Source organism: Leuciscus leuciscus (assembly GCF_965113295.1).
Source record: "Leuciscus leuciscus genome assembly, chromosome: 7".
Classification (NCBI taxonomy): domain Eukaryota; kingdom Metazoa; phylum Chordata; class Actinopteri; order Cypriniformes; family Leuciscidae; genus Leuciscus; species Leuciscus leuciscus.
In genome coordinates, this window is record NC_138731.1 from 28722441 (window position 1) to 28744474 (window position 22034).

Genomic DNA, 22034 nt, shown 5'->3' on the forward strand with positions numbered 1-22034 from the left:
TTTATATAGCCTCGTTTTTTTGTTCCTTCTCCAATTTATTTTTGTTTGTCTTGTTTTTGGCTGAGGGCTGGATAATAACAAGATGATAAACCGGAGCTTGTAGGTCACAGATGCGCACACACACAGAGACTGAGACACAAAAAATGATATGAATGTAAAAATCAAACAGAGTATGTGTGTACTGTATGAACATACATAAACACTGTATGTACTGTAAAAACTTCATGAAATTATATAGAAAAACATTATTTATATATAGAGTTATTTCTTGTAGAGACCGTGATGCATGTTTTTCAGGATTCTTTGATGAATAGAAAGTTATATAAAAAAAACTGAATAATACATGCCATCACAGGAATAAAATTACATTTTAAATTGTATTATTATCATATGAAACTTCTTTCATAATCTTTTCTTACCAACCCCAAACATTTGAACAGTAGTGTACATATTATAATCTATTATTATGGAAGATTTATGCAAAAAATAAGTGATAAACACTTGACACTCACCTCATCATAGTATATCCTGAAGTCAGCTCTTTTGACCCTCAGGTCCCACATTACTATTGTACCGCTCTCAAAACCTATCAACAACTGAGGGACAGAGAGAGAGAGAGAGAGAGAGAGAGAGAGAGAGAGAAGTAGTCTATAAATCCCAAATGGATGGCAATAAATAGTGGAAATAGTGTGTTACAAATGTCAAGAGCTTTTTGGCTGGTTTGATTTCGAACAGAACTGACACACTGGTGATTGGGCATATTTATTATTTAGCTGGACATGAAGGAGAAAGCGCAGATCAAAACAGACCCTTGCTTGATACTGGGAATCCTCTCGCTGTCACAAACATTGGCAGAATGTGTGTTGAACAAAATGACTGATTTTCAGAATCTCAGTTCATGAGTGTGAATTTGAATGAAAGGAAGATAAATGATCACATTTGAACAGTTCTTCCTTTAATCCAAATTCAGATTCAACTTCTGCATCCTATCAATCAGACACTGGGCTGTCTCCACCTCTAATATTGTCTGTGCTATCGGTCCCCCAAGCTCGTCTGTATCAATTCCCACAATGTATTTGATCTTCTGTGACTACAGCGGCATGTAACCACGGCGATCTTCTCCGATTCTTTTCTTGGAAGATGACCTTGCAGTACCCACTCCAAAATGCCATACCTCCTCCTGGAGATGGCAGATCAGGAAATGCTTTAAAGGAATAGTTAACCCAGAAATTAACATTTCATCACTCACCTCTATGTCGTTCTATCCCTGTATTATGTTCATCTTGTCTTATGTTCTTCTAGGAAGCACAAGAGATGTGAGGCAGAATGTCCAAGCTGTTCTTTTCCATACCTTGAAAAGTGGACGGTGAATTATACTGTAAAGCACCAAAAGACCTATGGCTTCAGTAGACTTAAAATATAGTGCATTAGTCTCTTGTCCTTTGATTTTTGTCCTTTTTGGAGCTTGGAAATATAAATCATTGTCCATTATCCACTGCTCAGACTTTCTGTCTAACATCTCTTATTTTGTTCCATGGAAGAAAGAAAGTCATACAGAGTCGAAAAACATGAGGGTGAGTATTTGATGATAAAATTGTCGTTTTTGCATGAACGTTCCTTTAAACGATTGTGAATTTGAGTGCATCTGAGAGATGCTTAGCATGCATCCTCAATACAAGATGTTAACACCAGTAGTTGGGGTGAACATCAGGTCGCATAACAAGTGTATGCGTGCGTGTGTGTGTATCCTGATGAGTGTTAATGAATCAGAACTGTGCCAACGCATGCAAAGTACCTTTTATAAAGAACTCCAGCAGTCATGCTAAAGAACACTAATGTATTTTTTTCATAATGGGAAGGCTTTGTGCTCACTAGTTCTTAGTTGTTTAAAAAGTTTTGAGCTCTTGATTCAATAGAAAAATGAGAGAGAGAGGGAAAAAAAGAAATGCATTCCTCACCTTTCCCTCATCTTTTGGACTGTCACTCAGATGAACAACGGGACCTGGATGTGTCTTCGTTGATCTGAGAGGAAGAGAGAAAAAGAAAAACTCCTTCAAAAGCTAACAGGACCATGGAAATGACACATTCTCTGTGCTTGTGGCTTGTAGATCATGTATGTTAGCTCTCAGGTCATATATATGCAAGCATAATCATAAAAGTTGTCAAAATAAACTTACTACTAAAAATAAACACACTTGAAATGTACTGTACAGTCTTTCTCTTTCCTGTTACAACAGGAAATACATTAAGACACAAACACATTACATCTGTCATATCATTGATGGGGTCTTTTAGGAATAATATTACCAAAGTCAATTAACTAATGACCATATCTCTGGTTTTGCAGTAATCTCTTGCTTTTAGCCAGAGCATAACATTTGTGGGCAGTTTTTCAAACATTAATTTGAACAGAAATGCATAGAAGAATAAGAATACGAATATGAATAATAAGAATTCGATTTTTGTCAAACTACAGAGAACTGGTAAATGCCAGAAAGTTCTGAAAGTGTTTTCAGCAAAATTGGACACATCAAGGTCTTCTTTTCAGCAGCATTTCACAGGCTCAGAGCGACAGGTCAGAAAATGTGCTCTGACAGCCTCCAGTGAAATGACTTCCCTGGTATTGTGTGAGGATGTGTCAAGTACAAGAGAAAAATATTAAAGTGACGGTCAGAGTGAGATGGACACATCATGCCCATTCACATCGGTCCCCAAATGCAGAATGCAACTAAAAAGTGGCCCTGGCCTTTCTGGCACAGAGCGCCCAAACACACCTGGTCTGCAATACTCCACAGCACAAGTTTTAGCACCAATTACTAGCATAAAAAATATAACATAATGCAGAAAATGATTTAACTTAAATAACAGGTCTTTTGGAGCTTATCATTTTCATGTTGGCATACTTCTTTGAGCTTCAATTTGCCTAATCTTTCCTGGTGTATATGGCACATAAAATTTGAATAATTTTTTACATATTTTAAATGAATTGTAATGCTTCTTTCAAACCTTCTTTCAAGTACATACCCAAAATAAAATGTTTGTCCATGAACCCTAGTGTTTTCTTGTCCAAGTAATGAGAATTAAAGTTGTAAATAGTTAAAGAATATTTAATTTTATTATAAATTAAAAAAATCATAATTATATGCTAATAAGCCTAAACATTTGTATATTTAGTTGTAACACTTTCCTCTATTACATCTTGGCCCCTATTTTAAGGATCTAAAACGCAAGTATTAAGCGCAAAACGCAAGTAACTTTGTGGGCGGTTCTTGGGCGCTGTTACTATTATACCGGCGGGATAAATGACTCTTGCGCCCAACGCAAATCTAAAATGGGTTGGCCTGAAGTAGCTTCATTATTCATAGGTGTGGTTTGGGCGTAACGTGAAGTAAACCAATCAGAGCGACATCTCACATTCCCTTTAAGAGCAGGCGCGCTTGTTCCATGGCGGTTTGCTATTATAACGGCGGATTTGCCAGGCGCACGCCAGGAGCGGTTCACAGCCGAGGAGAGCAACGTTCTCGTCAGGGCCGTAAAACACAGAGAAGTGACATTGGGGATGGAGAAACACACCCAAATTAACTTCGGTTAAACAGGCGTATGATAATTTGGGTAAATGTGTAAGCTAGATTTATGCTTATATAATAAACTGTCTATCTATCTATCTATCTATCTATCTTAAGTAATAATTTATGATTTGCAAAAATGAAAACTGCTGCTTCTGTGTAGATGAGAGAATCAAAGTGTATGCGCGTTGTGCACACGCTACATTGATTATGGCCAAGCATGCGCCCTTAAAAAAGCATATGAATATCATGCGCAACGCGCCACTGACTTTAGACTAGGTTTTTCCTGGTCAGTGGCGGAATTATTTTCTAAACCTGTAAAATAGCATCAGGGAACGTTTGCGCCGGAACACGCCCTCCTCTTTGCACTGAACCGCCCCGGGAGCGCAAGTGTATTTCCTAGTTTACCGATGTGCGTCTGTGGAGGGAAAAGTCTGCTGTGCGCGGGTGCAAAATAGGAATGATACATGCGTTGGTGTACAAAGTCAATTACGCTGGGTGCAAGATAGGGCCCCTTATCTTAAACTTAAAACTTAAGCTACACGATTACTGCAGAAAAACAGTTGCTTTTCTAAGGTGCTCAACTATTTGCACCTTTCGCACGCCACTTGCTTTATAGGCATACTGAAAATTCTGTCATCATCACCCTCATGTCACTCCAACACGCCACAGAGTTATTATAAAAATGTCAGAGCTGCTCTTTTTCATGGAACAAAAATATGTGGTGGTCAGTGGTTGTCAAGTTCAAGTTGCAAGTGTGCTTGGATTATTAAAAAAGTTATATATTAGGCTGGGATTTGAACTTTGGAATGCTAGATGAAAAGTGTACCATGAGACAAACATGTCTCGCATATATACTGACCTTGAGACATATATATATATATATATATATATATATATATATATATATATATATATACTGTGTATATATGTGTGTGTGTGTGTGTGTGTGTGTGTGTGTGTGTGTGTGTGTGTGTGTGTGTGTGTGTGTGTGTGTGTGTGTGTGTGTGTGTGTGTGTGTGTGTGTGTGTGTGTCTTTTCTCGCCTAGGGCACCAAGGCACACACAAGACAATAGATGCACATCTCTGTCTGCCTCTGCTGCTGTAAATGTTATTGGACTAGTCATTACAGAGATGCTTGGCCAACAAAAACCAGAGTATCCCATAATGCCTCCAGCCATAAGTTTGTTGGCATAGCAGCAAAGAAACTCATTTAGTCAACTAATCAATCACTGTGAAAAAAAAAGAAGAAGAGTATATAAAAAACCCTGTGTATTTCTGTACACTCACCAGTCCGTAAATAAATAAGCATGTTTTAAACATTTATCTGCTTAAATGTTTCATCTGACTGTGTTAGATTAAACATCAATATTAAGCACATACATGAACAATAAGCTAAAGACCAATACAACTATTTGACCTTCTCTTTCTCAGCTTGTAGCACTTTGTCATGTTAGTGGGCTTGCCCATGGCTTCATCACATGTCCCCTGCAGAATGCTGAGGATACTTTTGTCAACTCATCATTCTTGTATTAATGCTGCTAGTCTGCAAGAGTTGCCAAGAGCAAAATAAGGTAACAAGAGGACAAGTGGACAAGCTATTACGTGACCTAAATTTTATGCCCAGTCCACTCTTGCAACATACACTCAGACCAAGATGGTTTATATAACTTTGCTATCGGATAGGATTCCCATTCATCTCAATGGCAGTTCCAAGCTCGTCACTAGAAATTATTCGTAGATGTTACGTCAAAGGCAGGAGACAGAAAAATGTCCAAGTCCAACATAAAGCCAGCTTCCCAAAAAAATATCAAATTTTCAAATCACGGATTTCAAAGGAAAAAGAGTCTTTTTTGCCCCCTTGATGTGGCATTAACTAGCAGGTGCTAAATGGACCATACAGAACTGAGCAATAATACTATAACCCTGTGGCTCATACATCCATAGGTTAAATGCACTAAAAAACGACCATGCTTGTCAACTTTTTCTTAGAAAAAAATTCAACTGTTTGCACTCAAAGCAAAACAACGTCTGGCAAGATCTTTTGAAGTGCTACTTTCATGTCGAAAGCAAAAATGCTGCTGTGATTCTTCATTAATTATCTGACTTTGCAGCTCTTTTCAGAAAAAAGATGAATGAAAATATTCTTTCATTTAAAGACCATGATTCCTAAGATTAAAATCAAGCAGTGAAGTGGAAGCATTCAGAAAATCATTACATGGTCTTAGTGCAGGTGATTCTGTATACACAGCGCATCTAATCTACAAGACCGTTTTTCTGTGTTGTTAAATCACATCGCCTCACAGCCACAGCACAAAAACACATACCTCCTCCAAAACCTCATCCACTCCAGTAGTCCTTTATCTTCAGCCTGCAGTCCCTTTGTCTACTGCATGTTTCTCACAAAGGCTGCTTCGATCCGCACCACTTCTCATAATCGACTGACCTTCAACTCCACCAGACCACGACCTGTCCATCATACTAACTCCATTTCAGCAACAACTCTTTTCTTGACTCTGGGATTAAGCAGTGCTATTATTTATTTTTCTTGTGAAGCCTCCTCTTCCTCATTCTTCATTTTATACCAGTAAGGTAAATACAATAAAGCTTTTCAAAAGTAATGTATTAATGTATATATAATGTATATAATTTATCTTAAATAAAATAAAATGATTATTGTATGTATATTATAATATATATAAGAAATAATATAATACATTACAATTTCTTTACTTTAAACAAATAAGGTTTATGAATGAATCTTGATTAGGGTGAGAACAATGAACATATCATTTACGCTAAAAACAATAAAAGCTTAAAGAATATAACAGAGAAAAACAAAAAGCTTTAGAAATTAAATTTTTTTAACTTTTTGTTATTTGTTTAAATTTGTTTTTTGTTATTTGTTTAAATTTGTTATTTACATTTTTGTTAACACAAAATTATGTGCAGAGAATACATACAAATACATAACATGTCCAAACGAACCGATTCACTTGTGAAGTGAATCTGACTTCGGTGGTGTAGCCATTGCATTTACCAGTAGGGGCTAACTGGGCCAGGCTAACAGGTGAAATCTTGAACCATTAGGAAGCTGTGACCAAATTCAAGTAGTTTTGAGTCAGCCAGTGAGACATCGCCTAGAGAGAGGGGAGGGCGACCTTTGGAGAGTGTTTCGATTGCTTTCAGTGTCAAGAAATGATGAAATAGAGTGATTATATTACAGAAAGACAAAGGTAGAAAGGATAAAGGACAGATATGTCATCCCTAAACGAGTCTCTGTCTTGCTGGGCTTCAAATCTAATTTCAGTTTGATGGAATGTCCAGCACAGTCTTGAGTCTCTTTTCAGCTGTATTTACTTTGTCTCTACTCTTTCCATGATGCCTGTTATTGTGATCTAACACACTGATATTCATCATGAGTGTGCCATAATGTACTCCTCTTCCTCTGTTCATCTCTATCTAGAAGAACACACAGCAGGCCATTTAATTTCCCTCTCTAATCGACTATAAGTAACTTTTCAACTACCAACAAACTACCATTAGCAGACTGTCTGCTTAATATCTGCTAAAACTTTATTTTGATGGTTCCCAAACAGGCATTTTACTGACTATAATGAACTCAGCAAGTAGGGCACAACCTAACGCGGGGATAGTTGTAACACATTTATTTTAAATACTTCCACACATTGTAGCATGACGACTTACTGTATTTACTAGTTGCCACATCAACACTACATAGAGAAAACATTGCGGCAAAATTCAGGAAGATATGACTGAACATTTATTTAACCATAGTAAAAAGTAAATGTATTACTTGTGTTTATTTTTCATCTCTGTTTTTTTAGTTTATGTAAAACTGAGATAGTTGAGATAGTTCTTTAATGCTGATCTCACCAGCAGAAATCCCAGCTGTGCAGATGGGGAACGTTGTAACATTGCGTTGCAATGTGCCCCTATAAGAACTAAGCTATTCTATTCTATACTTTTATTAATACTATTAAGAAACCATGAGAAAAAGGTGAATAAAGACAGAGTCAATATTCAAAAAAAATAATTGTTATTATTATGTTTTGAACTATGCTGCATGTTTGTTGTCAAACTCAAAAATTATTTTATTAAATTATTTTATTTTTAATTCTTAAAAAATGCCATTATTTTATATGAAAAAGTTAATAATTGTATTTTATTGAGAAAATATTTTAGTTTGTCTTGTATATTTTTTGATTAGATCAGATAACATTTTAAGCTGTCGTATGGTCCTGTTACAACGTGCCCCACCTATGGGGCATGTTTTCACATTTCACGTCCATTCTTTCGGGGTATATCAAGAAAAAAGTATACACTGTATTAATGAAACAAAACGCCTCGGTTACGACTGTAACCTCGGTTCCCTGAAGAGGGAACGAGCGTTGCGTCGAAATTGACGCTATGGGGAACGCTTTGCGTGATGACGTCTTGAAGCACATGTAAAATCAGTCCAATGGTGTGGCGGAACGTCAGAGGCGAGTGACGTCACGTACCAGGAAGCTATAAAAGCCAGCCCGAAACAGAAAACGAAAGCTTCGTAGAGTCTGAAGTCGTGCTGACAGGCATGAAGGAGATATGGTATGGTGACGCAACGCTCGTTCCCTCTTCAGGGAACCGAGGTTGCAGTCGTAACCGAGGCGTTCCCTTTCAAGGGAACTCGCGTTGCGTCGAAATTGACGCTATGGGGAACGTCTATACCAACGCCACCATAGCTACAAATGTCTGTCCTGTGTGAAATCAAGTGAGCAGCACTAGGAAGACAAAACCTGAGACCCTGGAGTAGAGTCTAGGTCTAAAGAGTAGAACCTGACGAAGGTGTGCGGTGAGGACCAGCCTGCCGCATCACAAACGTCCTGTAAAGATACTCCTGATAAAAGGGCCTTAGAGGCCGCCATACTCCTAGTAGAGTGCGACCGGACAGCCAAAGGAGAAGGCTGCCCAGCCGCCTCATAAGCAAGTGAGATAGCCTCAACCACCCACTTGCTCATCCTTTGCTTAGACACTGGACCTCCCTTGTTAGGGGACCCAAAGCATACGAACAATTGATCGCTTTTACGCCACAGGGCAGCTCTGTGGACATGAGCGTCTAACGCCCGAACAGGGCAAAGCAAATTATTCGCCTCCTGGTCCGCATTTTGAAAAGGAGGAGGACAGAAGGCCTGCAGAACAATAGGTCTAGCCACATTAGTGGGGACCTTAGGGATATAACCCGGTCTAGGATGAAGAAAAGCTTTAACCATACCCGGAGCAAACTCCAAGCATGACGGAGCAACCGACAATGCTTGGAGATCCCCTATTCTCTTGAGAGAAGAAATGGCGAGAAGGAACAGAGCTTTCAGAGTTAGGAATTTCTCAGGAACCTCCTCGATGGGCTCAAAGGGGGCCAGGGAAAGGCCTTGCAGCGCAATGGACAAATCCCAAGGTGGCACCCTAGAGCGAACTGCAGGCCTCAGCCTCCAAGTGCCACGAAGGAAACGAGATACCAGAGGGTCTTTCCCCACAGACATTCCACCCAAAGGAACGTGGTAAGCACCTATAGCCGCCACATAAACCTTTAAAGTGGACGGGGTCAGACCTGCAGTGAACCGGTCCTGCAGGAACTCCAGAACTGTACCAATTGGGCAGTTGACTGGATCCAACCGACGGTCACTACACCAAGAAGTGAATACTCTCCACTTCAGGGCATAAAGTTTCCTCGTGGAGGGAGCTCTGGACTGTAGAATGGTCTCAACAACCTCAGTTGAGAGACCTGACTCTATGAGCTGGGCCCCCTCAGAGGCCAAGCCCACAGGTTCCACAGTTCCGGTCGGGGGTGAAAAATCGAGCCCCCTGCTTGGGACAGAAGGTCCCTCCTGACAGGAAGCTCCAGAGGATGCCCGTCGAGGAGGGACACAAGATTGGGAAACCATACTCTGCCCGGCCAGCGCGGGGCTATAAGAAGCAGGCAAACCCGGTCCCTGCGAACTCTCTCCAGAACTCCCGGGAGCAGAGCAACTGGGGGAAAGGCGTACAGACGTAGCCTCGGCCACGTCTGTACCATAGCATCCAGTCCCAGAGGAGCTGGATGCGTGAGGGAGAACCAAAGTGGACAGTGAGACGTCTCTCGAGACGCAAACAGATCCACTTGTGCTTGGCCAAACTCCCTCCATATCAGCTCCACCACCTCGGGGTGGAGCCTCCATTCCTCTAGGATCGCTCCCCAACCCGTGAGGGAAGCATCCGTCGTTAGCAGTTTGCGACGACAAGGAGCTCCCAGCACTGGGCCCTGGGACAGGAACCAAGGTTTCTTCCACATAACCAAGGCACGTAGGCATCGCCGCGTGACCTTGATTGTGCGAAATGGGTTGCCCCTCGGGGAAAACCCCCTGGTCCTGAGCCACCACTGCAGGGGCCTCATGTGCAGTAGTCCAAAAGGTATCACATTGGAAGCTGCTGCCATGAGACCCAACAGTCTCTGGAACTGTTTGACAGTGAGTAGCTGGCCTAGCTTTACACTTTTCACAGCTGCAAGGATGGAATCTATCTGTGGCGGTGACAGGCGCGCCTGCATCGACACTGAATCCCAAACCACGCCTAAAAAAGTGGTCCTCTGAAGTGGAGAAAGCACATTCTTCTTGGCGTTCAGCCGTAACCCCAGCTCTTTCATATGGGCGAGGACGACATCTCGATGCCGAATCGCCAACTGATGCGACTGAGCTAAAATCAACCAATCGTCGATGTAGTTCAATATGCGAATACCCTGAAGGCGCAAGGGCGCCAGAGCTGCATCCACGCATTTGGTGAAAGTCCACAAAACCTCAGGAACTTCCAATGACACGGACGGATGGAAATATGGAAATATGCGTCCTTGAGATCTATCGTGACAAACCAGTCCTCGGACCTGATCTGTGGCACGATTGAGCTGCATGACTGACTCGTTCAGAACTCGAAGATCTAAAATGGGACGCAATCCCCCGTCCTTCTTTGGAACTATGAAGCACCGGCTGTAAAACCCGGTTTCCCTGTTGGAGGGAGGTACATATTCTATGGCCCCTTTCTCTAACAGAGTGTTTACTTCCTGTTCCATAACCAGAACCTGCTCGGGGCCCACCACTGTGGGCAGGACCCCCATAAACCGAGGTGGGCGTTTCTTGAATTGTATCTGATACCCTTTTTCCACGGTCTGCAGGACCCAACGAGAAACATTTGACAGTAGCTTCACCGCTGTAAAAGATTCTACTAGAGGTACCAGCCTCTCGAGACTGGTTTCTGGATTTTGTTGCTGTTGAGTAGTCGGTTCGAGCACCGGCAGGGAACGACCGAACAGACTGCTCTAGCACCCTCCTCAGAGGGGGCGGGCATCCCGAGGCCACTACGTTTCCAGGTGGTCCTTGAGATATGTGCTCGCCGGAGACCGCTGCGCCCTGAAACACCGGAGGCAGCAGGGTTGGCAGACCGGTCCCCTGAGGGCACCGAAGAGAGACGGGCACCGTAAAACGAGGTGTTGACCACTCTGCTTCGGGGGGGACTACCCTCATTTTTCCTGAGCCCTCGGACGTCAGGACTTTTTCCCAGCAGCCTTCTTGGCGGTAATAACGGTCCGCAGATCCGTTTTAACCCTCGAAGACTGCTGGGTTTGAGAGCGCCCTCCGTGTCCCCGAGATTTTTGTGGGGGAGCACAGGAGGAAACGCTCTGTTTCTGAGTGGCACGGTGCTCAGCGCTCTTTTTAGAGGAGTGAGGCTGCTCCCGCTCAGCAGCCTCATAGAAAGAATGGCGGGGGAGAAGTTTCTGAAGTGCAGCTGCCTGTTTTGAAGCTTCTTGAGATTTAGCTACAGCACTATTAACTGCATCTCCAAATAAACCTTCAGTGGAAACCGGTGCATCCAAAAGAACATGTTTTTCTTTGTCCTTTATATCACTTAGGTTGAGCCACAGATGCCTCTCAGTGGCCACCAGGGCTGCCATAGAGCGGCCGATGGATTTAGCCGTCTCCTTGGTGGCCCTGAGAGACAAATCTGTGGCTCTACGCAGTTCGGAAACAGTATCGGGACCAATACACCCGCCCTCTACAAAATCACCCAATAATTCTGCCTGGTATGCTTGCATTAGGGACATAGTGTGCAAACACGCTGCAGCTTGGCCGGCGGCGGCATAAGCTTTATGAACCAGGGAAGAAGTGAATTTTACTGGTTTGGATGGTAATGCAGGAGCCTTCAGAGAAGATGCCGTTGCTGGAGAGAGATAGCTCGCAAGCGTCTCCTCCACCCTCGGCATCTCCCCATGACCATGCTCTTTATAATTGTGTATAGAGGAGTAGTGGGATGTTTGTGCAGTATATACTCTGTATGACACTGGTTTTCCCCACGATCTCGACACCTCAGTGTGGAGATCGGGGAAAAACTGAAGGCTTCTGCGCTGAGGCTGTGCACGAGATGGCAGGAAACGTTCGTCGAGCTTGCTTTTCGAACGAACGCCCTGCCTATCTTCTGGCCACTCAATAGATAATCGCTCGACAGCTCTTGTTACAACATCAAGCAATTCCTCAAACGCATGAGACTGAGGTGGCGAATCCTCAGACTCAGCGTCAACACTAACAACATCCAACTCCTCAGAGCTGGACAATTGCAGTGTTGGTGCCTCCATCGGGGCGGAAGAAACCGCAGCGCGTGCTTCCGAACCCTGATGAGAGGCACTGCGTCTATCAGAAGGAGACTGAGATAAGGCAGAGCCCGTCATAGGCATCTCAGCATCCACTGATAGATCCATTTGCGAACCCCAGGTCTGTGATCGACGCCAGAGCCCTGGGGAACGCGATCCTGAGCGCTCTGGAAGAACGCCAGGCGGGATCGGAGCGTACGCAAAGGCAGCGCGTCACAATGCTCACAGCCAGCACCCTCGAGTGCTGACTGGGCATGCTCCTCTCCCAAACAAGCAACACAAAGGATGTGAGTGTCCCCACCCGTTAAATAACGCGGGCAGGGGTGCACACACAACCTATACTGCTGCTTGCTCGCCATACTGAATATATATATATATGATATAGACAGACAACACCAAATATACAGAGACAGATTTCACACAGAGCGCAACTGAAGACTCAGAAAGCTTTCGTTTTCTGTTTCGGGCTGGCTTTTATAGCTTCCTGGTACGTGACGTCACCCGCCTCTGACGTTCCGCCACACCATTGGACTGATTTTACATGTGCTTCAATCACGCAAAGCGTTCCCCATAGCGTCAATTTCGACGAAACGCGAGTTCCCTTGAAAGGGAACCACATAATTGTACTAGACGTGTGAAATTAATGTGGGAAAAAATGTATACTCTGAACCCTAAGTAGGTTTGCTCAAAGTCAAAAAGCGTTCGGTTGTGCAACTTATGTCAACTTATTCAACCCTATATTCTAACAGTCTACTAATACTCTAATGAGACTGAGAGTTAGTTGAAATGTACTTGAAAAGTGCTACTGAAATTGTTGTTTAACTAATTTTGGTATGGTATACTCCTTAACCTAATTCATATTCATAAGCTTATGTTCATGAGCATTTTCCATTCTCTTACAATCAAGCACATCCTCACCTCCGAACCAAGCTTCTCTCTACCTGTCTAGGTCTCCAAGCAAGCAGACAGTCGCCATGTAAGACTGTCTGGCTGTATGTGTGTGTGTGTGTGTGTGTGTGTGTGTGTGTGTGTGTGTGTGTGTGTGTGTGTGTGTGTGTGTGTGTGTGTGTGTGTGTGTGTGTGTGTGTGTGTGTGTGTGTGTGTGTAAAGTGGGCCATAGTCTAACAGTAAAAGAGCACAAGATATGACTGAGTGAGTGTGTGTATGTTTACAAAGGACAGAAGAGTACATTGAGAACAGGAGGTCCCTGCTTATCAGCTGAAAAACAAGCCTCTGCTCCCTCACCGTTATCTTCCCTCACTATCTGTGTGATCACATAATACGCAGATATGCATATGCAGCGACTCATGGCGCAGATCAGAATCACGGTCTAGAGCACGACTGTCTTTTGCATCATATTTGGTCATTGTAAGACTGGAGAAACTGGAAGGACTGGAAGAGAGGGCTACTCTCTGAGAAAACAAAGGAAACATTTGAACTCTCTTGCTATATTACCATCCCCATTTGAGACACGATCACACTTGAGTTGATCACCTCCCAATTTACACATCATTCCCTTCACCCATCCCTACCAGAATTCACCCAAAAATCTATATGGTTTAATATGAACAATTACCATACAGTGTTATACATGTTTGGTATCATTTGAAACGTCTCAGTGCGACTGGTACAAAGGTCCCATTCCCACAGAAGTAAACCAAAAAGGTAATAAGGTGTGGAGAGTTTAGAGATATCTTATTAATTTCTGTGGGTATGCCCCCATGTAAATCAACGTACTTGATTGAGTAGTAAAAATATTGAGTATTTTTAACTCAAATTAGCCCGTGATACAGAGTGTATGCAGACATGTATTTTATAATGTCAGGTTTGCATCTTCTCTCTTTATTCCAGAGCATTTGATGTTTTGTATTTATTATCTTTGAACTGATTATGAAATTGGCATGATACATTTACCTGACATAATAAATAGTTACATTTGATTTTATTCCAACTGACTCTGAAATTGTTTTCCCAAGTAGATTAAACGGATTTGTATTTTACCGCAAGTTTTGCGTCAGATTAGTGACGACTAATATTTTTCACTAATTCAAGTGTATGTGTTTTGCAAAGACAAGAAGTGAATTTCTTGACCAACCTAAATCTGGGTGTGTCTTGTTTTAATTTAATGTTACTTTAGATAAGTGTACATGGGAAACAACTTCATGGCCAATCCAAAGCTATTATAAGACAAGTAAAGTTGGTTGACTTATATCTGTAGTAGTGGCCATAACTCTACTGAAGTAAACGTTACTTTAATTTCAAGTGTATGCAATCACGGGGCTATACCAAAGTATCTTTGATTGTGTAAGCGTGAATGCGACCGATATCAGGTATATAGCAATTACCTCCTGCGTTAAACAAGGCGTGAGGACATCTGAGCGACATAGCTTCCTAATATGAATGGGTAAAATATAAGTAAAGAGTTAAATAGAACAATCAAATGTATTGCTAAACTATAATATAACTGACCAATAACCACTTGGCAATCTAACCTAAATTCGAGGTCATGATAAAATGGAGTCAGATAAAAGCTTAAATGGAATTAAATTACTTTGCCACTCGGAAAGACAGTAACACGCAGAGATCTTCACCCGTTCTATCGGATGCCGCCTTTGGACCGATCTAGACGGGCTTACATCAAATCCAAAAGCTCTCATTTGTTAACTCATCGTTTGAAAGCAAACGTGAGGAGCATGCTAACGTTAGCTCACTAGCTGTGAGCTCGTTCGCTCTGTTTGAGTCCAACTTCAAAGGCTATGATAAGAGTCACTGAAGTGCTTTCAGTGTTTGCAATGGTTGCCGTGGCAATGGTGGCAGCAATCTCATTCAGGATAATAGCTTTGAATATTATGGTGAAGATCCGGAAATTGGTTGGTTGCAATTTGGTGATTTGAAAAGCTTGAGGGTACTGAAGGGTATGTTCTGCTGGATAGATATGTTGTACAGCTTCTTTATACAAACAAGATTTTTGCTCTTGCACATCTGATTGTTATAGCTAGCTGTCTGTCTGTCTGTCTGTCTGTCTGTCTGTCCATCTATCTATCTATCTGTCTGTCTATCATCGATCTATCTATCTATCTATCTGTCTGTCTATCTATCTATTTGTGGGAAGATTAAATACATCAGTTAAATCATACTTCAAGAATAAAAATTCATCTGTTATTATAGCTTCATGAGGGTTGACAAACCTAGTTAGCATCAAAATGCAGGGAAATTTTGGGAAATTAAAACCATTAAAAGCTTTAATAGGCTTGAGAGAAACTGACGCATGTCTGAAATATCCTGAGAACCATTAGAAGCGAAGTTATGTAAAAACCTCAGTCTTGTATAAAAAGATTTGAATATCATAACAGACAATCCACATTTTAGAACGTGCAGCATGACCTAGAACATGAAATTCTTCCATGGCATTTCCAAAGATGTTGAAAGTCTCAAACAGATTACTTGGAAATGTAGGCGTGACGTTAGCTTACTGCTGCGAGGCAGATCCGTGGAGTACTGATTATGTTTAGGATCAGGGTTCCCAGCATGCTCAGCAAGCCCTTCAGATATCTTCAGAACAGACACAGAGGTTTAAGATAAACTGTGCAGAATCGAGACAAGCGCACACCACATGCAGCGATGTTCCTTATGGTTTGAGGAGCTGCACATTTGAAGGGTGTCACACAAAAAAACAGATGAAAAACAGATCTGATGGAGCGAGCACTGCAGGCTGAAGGCAACTGATTTCAGTGTAGCATAGCGTGGAATTGTTGGAGGTTGTGAGGTTACAGGATCTAAGTTAATCTCTCACACCCTGTTGAATCCCTCTCCAGTTTTCATCTCCCTCACTTATTCATGTTTCAGACAAGAGGAAGAAAAACAAATCTCGTGCTTCTCTTCCATCCTTGTACTTGATTTCCTTCAGAGGACGCTTGCTGTCGGCGCACAGGGGCCGTGTATATATTTATTCATATTTATTTATTGAAATGAGCTGCACTTTGCCTCTTTAAAGGGGAATTCTCTCAATACCAGGAGTGTGTGTATGCATTCATCTTCACCTATTCTCAAATACCACTGGAAAAAAAGGCTGCTTTCTTGTTTAAAAACCGACAAGTTTATAGAACAAGCAAACATTGTCATGAAAGCCATGGCAGAGAGCACCGTGTACAAACAGCTTGGAAATCGACATGCATTCCACAAAACAATGTGTGTCATGACATAAGAAATACTGTGATTCGTATGTACAGAGATAAAGTAAATTGTACGTTTTTCACTTAGCAGAGTACCAAAATGTACCATAGTAATACCATGTTTTTTGGTCATGTACCATTGTAACATCACAGTACTCATTGAAGGGTGCAGAAGAGTGGCAGCAATTCCCCAGCTCAAAAGTATTCTGCAATCAGTCAGTCCACTTCAACTCAAATCTGTATAACTTCAACTCAACTCTGTATTTTCAATGTCCTACTCCTCAAGGTTGCAGTGCATTAGTGTAATGTTAATATTTCGTAAGTAGTTCGAAATTCTACATAGACTACACATGAGAGGAGAGGGAAATGTTAATAGAATTACATCAAAATTGATCAGACAAGTTGATTTAAGAAAAAAGAAAGAAAAAAATTTATAACATTTCACGATTCTCTTCTTCTGACTGCTGATAGTAAGAAAATAAACAATAAATAAATAAATAAATACTATTTTGGTTGTCTTTCATATATTTCACAAATTTCATGACTCATTTTGACTGCTAATAGTCTATTACAACTGTGTCTAACACATGCATTCTGGGATGATGATGACATGTTATTTTGCGATGGAGCAGTGATCTTGGAGTGAGAGAAAACACCAACGCTTTAAAAAAAACAGTCCTTGCTCCAGGCAAAAACATGCAACACTGCTCCCCACACCCCTTCCACTCTGCACTCCTCACATACTCTGCACTGGAGAATCAATTACAGTAAAAAACATATGAATATAGTATGTTGTTTTATAATAATTTTACCATAGTAACAAAGCCCTTTAATCATATTCACTATATTTACAATACCTCATTAAAAAAAAAACCCCAGAATACTACTTTTTTTAACCACCGTTGCAGCGTATACCAATTAATATGATTAAACCACTTCTGTACAAAAGTATAAAAAAAGCTTAAATAAAAGACCGAAAATTATGCATTTACCATCAAGCACCTTTAAACAGCCCTTCAGCATAAGCTGAAACTCAAGGATCAAGTTCTCTCATTTGAAAAATACAGATGTACTAGTGCACACTCGATGTGCCACTGAGCTACTTGAGGAGGTAAGGGGATTGTGGGTAAAGTATTTGTAGTGGGTCGCAAGCAGGTCGCAAGTAGGCAATAGGAGATCTGCATGTCCTTCAGAAATGCATCCACGGTTACTACTAATGTTAATGTCTGTCAGCAGGGATGCCGCCAAGAGCCTCTTGTGTAGGAGGAGACTTGATTGACACTCACAAGCTATTTGCTTGTCAGATTATCACTCATGGCAGTGAGGTGTTGCTGCTGACTTACACATTTATTCATGAAAAGAGCCGTAGATGTGTGCAAAACAACCGTTGTTTGTGTGTCTCAGTGTTAACTGTAGACAGACAGATAAAACGGATCCTCTGGGGTTTAAAATGTTTAAACGTGAATACTTATTTATTCTTCAGCAGGGATGTGGTTTACATTTGTTGTCTATGTGGATTTTGTGACAGATCTGTTAAGACTATACCCATCTTTGGATCTATGAAGAATGAAAATGATTTTGGTCCTCATTTCATTGTGACACTTACAAACAATATATGTGAAGAAAAATAAATAAATGTGTCACTTTACTTGAGGCACTTCTATGGTTCCTTGGAAAAGAGCACTAAATAAATCCTGCATTATCTTCTTTGGTGCTCCACAGGTTTGGAACAACATGATGGTTGTTAATGATGACAGAATTCTCATTTTTGGATGAATTATTCCTTTAGGAATATAGTTGTGCCAACCCTCTAATATTCATCCATGAAATTGCAGACTTACATTTATAATTGCATTTATAATTGTTTCATATTCCAGATGACTTATTATCACATCATCATCTTTAAAGAATACATGTATTATTTGATAGCGTGGGCGCTCTCTGGCATTCTATTGATTACCTCTTTATTAGTCATGTTAGCTGCATTGACTTTTTATATTAAAATAAAATAACTTTCATATGTACTTATACTCACAGTTCTATGGCCTTGTTCCACATGATGACATATCCAGACAAAATGAAGGATTCGATGTTCACTATGTGTGTATTTCCACGCTCTGTCCCCACATAAAGCCATTTACTTTGAAACGGAAGATGACAAAACGTGATCCTAAAAGAGAGATGGAAAAAGGAGGAATCATGTTTGTGCAAGAGAGAATGAGAGATCACACAGGGTATGTCAGCATCATGTTATAGTATGTTATTGATATCTCACTATGAAGAACCAGCAAGCCAATAATTACCATTCTAACTAATATTTATCACTGTTTTTATTCATGTGCACAACAATCACATTTTAGCCAATTACATTGCAGTCACAATTTTCTTCAGAAAGCTGCAGATGTAAATACAAAACCCCATGAGAGTGTAATGTGCATTATTGTACATATTCATTTCCAGAATGTGGTTAGACAGTGAACCGTGCAAAAACTAAACAATCCAAATTATATGTGCAAATTTAAAGTTCTGCTCAATCTCAAACATATTTCAACATGTCCTTGCTCATCTTTTGAGCCAAGGCTGAACTGACAATTAAAATATGAAGCACAAAATTACCTTGTGTGATTATTAAACTGGAAAAAGGCTTGTAAAATAAATATGATAATTTAATTATGTAATGAATTTGATTAATTTCTTTTTTTTAAACAGAGCCCAAATCTTGCAGCCCTATTCCGAGTCGTTCATGTTCAGAGGCAGTGATTCATAGCTCTCTGTGGCTCTGTTTCTTTAGCAGTTGGAAGTAACACTTGTCACACTTGTTCATAGTGTTGCCTGGTTTGGATCTGCTCTAAGGCTCATGCCAGTCAAACGTCAGCCCCTCTTGGGTACACTTGTGTGTATTTTGGGATGCAGCAATTAATTGGAACACGATTACCTCAAGACAAACTGGCGCTAATGAGACATGAATGAGATGAGAGGAGACACTGACTCTTCGACTGACTCTGTTTTCTCTATTCAGGCACACAACGTATATGACATAAAATGATTCCCCCGTGCTGGTGTGTTGTTTGTTTCCATAGTGTTCCACAGTCTCCAGTGTCATTAAAAGGTTAAAAGAATAGAGTAAGATATTTGGATGATGCTCACTACGTTAATTGCGAAATAATTACAAAATTAGGCAGCCTGTTAGAACTCTGATTTATCTCTGCTACTGTCACAACAGAAACTCTCCAGGGAATGTGTCTAATAACATGTCACATATTCATACACATGTAAACAGGGTTTAGCATTAAAACTGAGGTGTGCACTTATTATTAATGCTAAACATGACATTTTATGATTCAGCAGCTTATATGTGACTGTTCATATATTATAAAGATTATTCGTGGTTAACTGTGGCTCTCTAAGACTACGTCTAAATTAATCCAGAATCCTCTCCGTCCACACTATCGTTTTGCAAAAGTTTCCCATTCACACTGATACGTCGGAAAACATTAAATTCACCTTAATGCGCATGCGTAAAACCTCATAAAAGCTCACTGATATGATCCAGATGAAACAGACATAATAAAGTTCTCATGCTATTCTTCTGGCATCATCTTTTTATTTAGCAAAATATCTCACCATTCACTGTTGTGTCCAGGTTGCACTCAGTCTCCACTATAGGCTGTGTTTGTTCTAAATTCTAAAACGCAACATTTTTCCCCAGGACAGCAATTGCGAGTAAATTTTCTTTGCAGGACTGCGATATGAACAGTGTGAAAGTGAATAGCACATAACAGGCACAATAGCATTATAAACATAGATATATATGCAATTATATGGTTCAATATGCAATGCATCACATGACTAAACATGCGTCATCGTTTTGAAATACCTCCGTTTTCACAGTCCACACTATAACCCGAAAACGCTGCTTTCAAATTGATCCACTCTCCAAAAAATTTGGACCAAAACAGAGAGAAAAAGATGCATTTGAAAACGCATTAGTGTGGACAAGGCCTAACAACATGTCATTTTCTGGCTCAACCATTGTTGTGAGTTTGGGACGAGAGGTTTGCAAACATCTTTACTTAAATTTAAATAAATGCGAAAGGGAACTGTTGCAAGCCGGATTTAATTGTGTATCATCCCCTTTTAGCGCCACAGTTGATCGTGACGCATGTGGCATCAAACTTCTTGATAATATGAAACGTCTGTCTGGTGAGTAATTATGAAAATGATCAATAAAACTATCACATATCCAAGGGTCTGTTTGAGACTTCACGCTGAAATCTATCCAGTGGCATCATCCATCATCCTTATAAGCAGGTTAACTAGAAAATAAAGACCAGCACACGATAATTCACTGCTGTCCACACTCATTACATCCCTCTCTGTTTTCCTCGCCTCACGGCCCTGGGGTCCTCAGACAGTCGGGATGATTGGAAATGAAGGTTGCGAGATGCTGGACAGACAGTTAAACTTGTCAGGGTTAGCACCTGGCCATGCTAATGTGCGGCTACCCGTTTCTGATTGCAACGCATTGAAAGTCCAGATGAGAAAATTACTGTCATGGTGTTAAGGGCATTTAGTGAGCAACTGTTCCAAAATGCTCTTTCACTGGTTCTGTGGGTAAGGTGAACACGTCTAATTGGACACAATTAGAGTCATTCATATTTTTGTTCAGTTTCCTAGAAAAGGAGAAAGTGTACATTTTAAATGCGTACTGTCAACTGTCATTCAAATTTTTGGGGTCAGTATTAAATTAATACTTTTATAAGCAAGGGTGCATTAAATTAATAATGTTATAAAAGATTTCTATTTCAAATAAATGCCCTTCTTTCGAACTTCCTAAAAACAAAGAATCCTGAAGAAAATGTATTCTATAAAAAATATTAAGCAGCATAATGGTTTTCAACATTGATAATGATAATAAATGTTTCTTGAGCACCAAATCAGCATATTAGAATGATTTTAGTGACACTAACGTGAGTAATAATGCTGAAATACAGCGATTAGACAACAACAAAAAAGATCCCCAAATATGTGAATGGTAGTGTACATCTGCATGAAACTAAGCTTTTGCACTTGCATACTGTATGTTTTGGGCCAAACATGCCTTAAATTAATTGATCAGCTAAAACAGAATATCGTAGGCCTACAAATGTATGTACTGTGATGAAAGTGCCTTGTTTTTTTGTAACAGACAGGCATGCTGGGTGTCTTGAATCAGTCTTATAGCCCCCCTGAGTCTGTCTCCTGACCCTGCTGAGCTGAAAATCTCTGTCATCTGACACAGCCGTGCACGAAAGTATGCACCCAACCGTGCACGCACACACACTCAGACAGGCACCTGCTGATCTGAGAAAACATTTCTCATTACATGTGAATTTGCATAATTTTAATAAAGCCAAATATAAAACACTTCAGGGTCAAAGCACATACATAAGAGAGAAAAAATCCTTGTCAATGTGTGTGAAACTGACATGGAGGGAGAAACCATGACTTTATTTGTTTGTTCCAGACGGTCTGATGGGGTGATGAACACAATCATCAGTTATTACGGAGGGGAACAAAGCTAATTAGCCATACCCAGAGAAAACAGCACGTACAAAAAAACCTGTATCACAGACCACCTCGTACCGT

At 40.7% G+C, this 22034-nt stretch overlaps 1 protein-coding gene across 10 annotated transcripts in view; it reads right to left on the minus strand.

Moving 5' to 3' along the window:
• stxbp5l (syntaxin binding protein 5L) overlaps positions 1–22034 on the minus strand; it is a 147649-nt gene that overhangs the window by 58052 nt on the left and 67563 nt on the right. For all 10 annotated transcript variants that reach the window (XM_082176359.1, XM_082176357.1, XM_082176356.1 and 7 more), the window contains exons 5-7: positions 18442–18576; positions 1959–2022; positions 513–596 (exon numbers count right to left, since the gene is read on the minus strand). In XM_082176359.1, the coding sequence (XP_082032485.1) occupies positions 513–596; positions 1959–2022; positions 18442–18576 (283 nt within the window). The remainder of the gene's footprint in view (positions 1–512; positions 597–1958; positions 2023–18441; positions 18577–22034) is intronic.